This window comes from Haliotis cracherodii, unplaced genomic scaffold (genome assembly GCF_022045235.1).
Source record: "Haliotis cracherodii isolate W230 unplaced genomic scaffold, xgHalCrac1.p SCAF_3, whole genome shotgun sequence".
Classification (NCBI taxonomy): Eukaryota; Metazoa; Mollusca; class Gastropoda; order Lepetellida; family Haliotidae; genus Haliotis; species Haliotis cracherodii.
In genome coordinates this window covers 16,862,942-16,866,789 of record NW_027266286.1, presented here as the reverse complement: position 1 = coordinate 16,866,789, position 3,848 = coordinate 16,862,942, and the positions used below count along the sequence as shown (strand labels likewise).

General features: G+C 41.3%; 1 protein-coding gene across 1 annotated transcript; it reads right to left on the bottom strand.

The window, feature by feature from the left end:
• Positions 1–330: 330 nt before the first annotated feature.
• On the bottom strand, positions 331–2,914 carry LOC139473868 (CD209 antigen-like). Its single transcript, XM_071256651.1, has 3 exons — positions 2,677–2,914; positions 967–1,149; positions 331–548 (listed from the first exon to the last, which is right to left on the bottom strand). The coding sequence occupies exons 1-3, from the start codon at positions 2,912–2,914 to the stop codon at positions 331–333; spliced, it is 639 nt and encodes a 212-aa protein (XP_071112752.1).
• Positions 2,915–3,848: the final 934 nt, after the last annotated feature.

The window sequence follows — 3,848 nt, the reverse complement described above, 5'->3', positions numbered from 1 at the left end:
TCGGAAATGTTCTTGCTACATAAATCACTTACTTTCATTGGCCGAAATTGGTGTAGTGTCACCCCAAAACAAAATATCCCCAACTTTGCTTATATGTGCAATTTATGCAATTGGAATAAGGCCCACATACTATTTCAAACGTCAAAAAATCGTTTTTATTCGTGTAGTGTGTAGTCTTGTTGAGGCGGAAATATGTTTCACAGATTTAATGACATCAGAATCTGTGTGGCGTTTACATGAGATCGGCCGTGATTTTATTCTAAGGAACAAAGAAACTAATGCGCCAAATGCAAAACATTACATTTCTGTTTTCACTTTAATGTTTTAAGCTTAAGACGTGAATACCTCTTTATCACATATATAGTTAATATTAGGACCAGTTAGACAATAAAATGATGCCCATCCTTGAAGGTACCCTGACAAAATTCCACACTCCTTGCCATTTTGTGGATGATTTGCTTTCCAGGCACTGAAAGGCCCAAGTGTTTCTCCATTGCTCCATTTCCAAGTTCCAGAGACTTTGCGAAGCCCAATCCAAGAACGATCACCTGTAATACCCAATAGGATATTGAACTTGTTTATTCGAAATAAGAGTCAGTAAGTATTAAATGTCGCCTTGGCAATATTCCAGGCATATAGCAAAGGCGCAAATAGCTGAAATGTGTCCCATGGAGAAAAAATTTTTAGATTGAAAGCATCTATGAATGTGTAGTGTATTGTAGTGTAAATATTTTAAGATTGGGTATTATATACGTTATGTAAAGTTTCTGCTCATAGTCCTAAAATAATAAATCGCGACATGACAATAAAATCCAGGTATTGGAAAAATACTTTATATGAGTGGTAACTGGGTGACTGAGTGGATATCTTGTCATCGTGTCCCGACATGGAGGCTCAGCGGCGGCGTTAAAGAAACAAAGTAAGGCTGCCTATGATCTTTGCTGGCTGAGCAGCATTCACATTCACCTGAAGTCGGATGTAATGTTAGGAGATGAGCGTTCTTCTCGGCGGTGTCCACGACAACAAGTCTTGCTCCAGCATCTCTGCATGCGGTCTCCGCCGTAGTAATGTTTACCTTGTTATCACTGCGCTTGTAGCAGAGATTTGAGGGACGGTTGTAAATCCAGCCAGCTGATAACGGACATCCAGCTAAAAGAGAGTCTTTTATTCATTAAGTTAAATATAAACGAGATAATAGATAATAAAAGATCTAATGAGATGGTCATTAGATCCCATCAGCCCGAGGCTTGATCACATCCAAATAGTGAGTGAGTGAGTTGGGTTTAACGCCGCTTTTAACAGTATTCAAGTTATATCGCGGCGTGTCAGCTTAATTTGGGAGGAAAGCCCGACCAAAGTGATGCAGGTCTAGGACGTTTACCACTTCGGTGAAACCCACGAGCTCGGGTATGGTGCTGACAAACCTAGAAACATAATCGGGGCGAACCGGGATTCGAACCCACAATCATAGGTTTCTGGCGTGCTTAAGGGACACAACTCTTCACAGCGAATCGCGGCGCCTTAGACAACTGGGCCACACGTGCCCCCCACATCCAAATAAAACTGTTATTGTTATCCCTCTCACAACTATGTACAGCAGAAGTAAACAATATTGTTTTATGACATACATTCATACCACCATATATATATAGCTTGGATTTAGGGGAATGTAATGTGCGAGAGTGAGTTAACATCGGCAATGTTTCGGCTTCTTGACCGAAGTAACATATGAGTGCTTCCTCGCACGTTGGACTTCCTCTTTGATAACATCCGTATACAAATTGTGGGGAAGATATTTTCCCAAGAAATAGGCATCCCCATGGGAACCAATTATGCTCCCCATCTCGCTGATTTTGCTGATCTGTTTCGAAATTTATGTCAGTCCAAACAAGTATATTTGGCCAAGAATATTAACTTAAGCTTCAGGCATATCGATGATCTGATGCAGTTTAAAAACCATCAAAAAGCCACGCCCCTTCCACTGATTTACCCACCTGCTAGTGACATATTGGAGACCAAGCCTGGCTCATCTTTTTCAATTAAGGACCATGAATAAAGATTCAGAGTGACAAAACACTCCCCTCAAGATTGTATGACAAGAGGGATGACTTCAAATGTTCAATAGTCAACCTTCCCTTCAATGTCGGCCAATATTCCAGCAGCTCCAACCTTTTCACAACTTTGAGATACAACCGAGCATACTCATATGTTTTGTCAGGTGAACAATTAACTTGACTCATGTCGAGCACTATTTGGTGGCCACATTTCACAACTTTTGATGTACAATCGAGCATGCTCTTTCTGCTAAAATTTCAAACAGCGTCATACGACGCTAGCTCAAAGGTTGGTTGATCAAGGTTTCAACATTTAAGGCCTCAGTAAAACTTTAAAAACGTTTTATGGTAGACATCTCCAAATTTGACGAATCAGTGACAAAGATCATGTCCGATACATTTCCCTATTTGGACTTATACCATATGTTACCTTTTTTTCAGGTGAACTATTGACTTTCTTTTGCTTGGTTTGTGACGAGTGCCATCAATAGGACGGGATTCGCTCACCTTTTCGCGAACACCTGCTATCATCACTATATGTATATGAGCTCATGATATAGTCGGAATCGTAAATCGATGTTGACTTGTATTTACATAGCTTGGGAAACGCTTCATCCCCTACCTTGATTCCAAACGTACAACTTCATTCCCGTGGAAGATGCTAAGACACTGTCACCATCTCGATATACGTGCGATGACACTGCACATTGGTGAGTCGCTTTGTTGTAGAAGATGGAGGAACATCCAGTGCTTGAGTAACACTGTATCACACAGTTGAACAACGTGCTTGTCATGGCTGGTGTCAGACTGGTGTCAAGAACATCGGACAGGGCGACTGACATGAATAACTGTATAGCCATTGTGCCTGCAAAGTTGGAATCGAACCATGTAACTACCTTAGTGAGTGTGATTATTGCAGCTATATTTAGTTGTACGTTTTCATCCTTAAAAGGTAAAAACTGAAAATTCAAAATTGGCGTGTAAATATATCGATCTGTCTTGGAAACGCTTGCAGTCACTTCCTAACTAGCAAATCATTAGACGTATTTCCCTTACGTCAGTTGACGTCACTCTGCACCACGTCATGTGGTCTGACCAACTGATCCTTCGGGTCCGTGTTAAAACCAGCATAGGTTAAGTGTTCCAACCCAGATCGGGGACACGGGTGGCCCAGTCGTCTAAGGCGACGCGATTAGGTGTGCAGAGTTGCGTCCCTTGGCACGCCAGAAACCTATGTATGTGGGTTCAAATCCCGGTTCGCCCTGATTGTTTCTGGGTTTGTCAGCACCATACCCGTCAGCCCCATACACATTGGTTCACCGAAGTGGTTAACGTCAAAGGCCTCCATCACTTCGGTCTTTCCTCCCACATTAAGCTGACACGCAGCGATATAACTGGAACACTGACGGAGTGTTAAAAGTGGACGTTAAACCCAACTCACTCACTCACTCAAAAATGGTAATCTTCAATATGGCGGTTATGTTTAATATTGTATAGGAATCGATTAAGTTGTCTCTTATGATAATAGTAACACATGTAACTAAACCCGTTACTTCATATGGAGTGTATTTCTTGGAGTTTTCTGAAAGCGATTTTTGCGCAAAGTGCATTATCGTTGGTGATAACAAGTACCATGTCTTCAATCAGAAATAGTCAAGTATGTGATTGGTTGAAATTGGGGGTCAAGGTAATCAAACGGGGATTACATATTACGTTCGTTGGAAGCTAGCTGGATGCATTTAAATTGTCATGTAATGCACATACGTATGTATTTCTAACACCAGTAGTGAAGTT

What these genes read in the sequence shown, in the direction of transcription:
- LOC139473868 (XM_071256651.1), bottom strand. Translation starts at nt 2,914, where the DNA reads ATGGCTATACAGTTATTCATGTCAGTCGCCCTGTCCGATGTTCTTGAC. An exon ending in GTTGTACGTTTGGAATCAAG is followed by an intron (nt 1,150 to 2,676) that starts GTAGGGGATGAA and finishes ACTCTCTTTTAG; the next exon opens with CTGGATGTCCGTTATCAGCT. An exon ending in AACATTACATCCGACTTCAG is followed by an intron (nt 549 to 966) that starts GTGAATGTGAAT and finishes TGGGTATTACAG; the next exon opens with GTGATCGTTCTTGGATTGGG.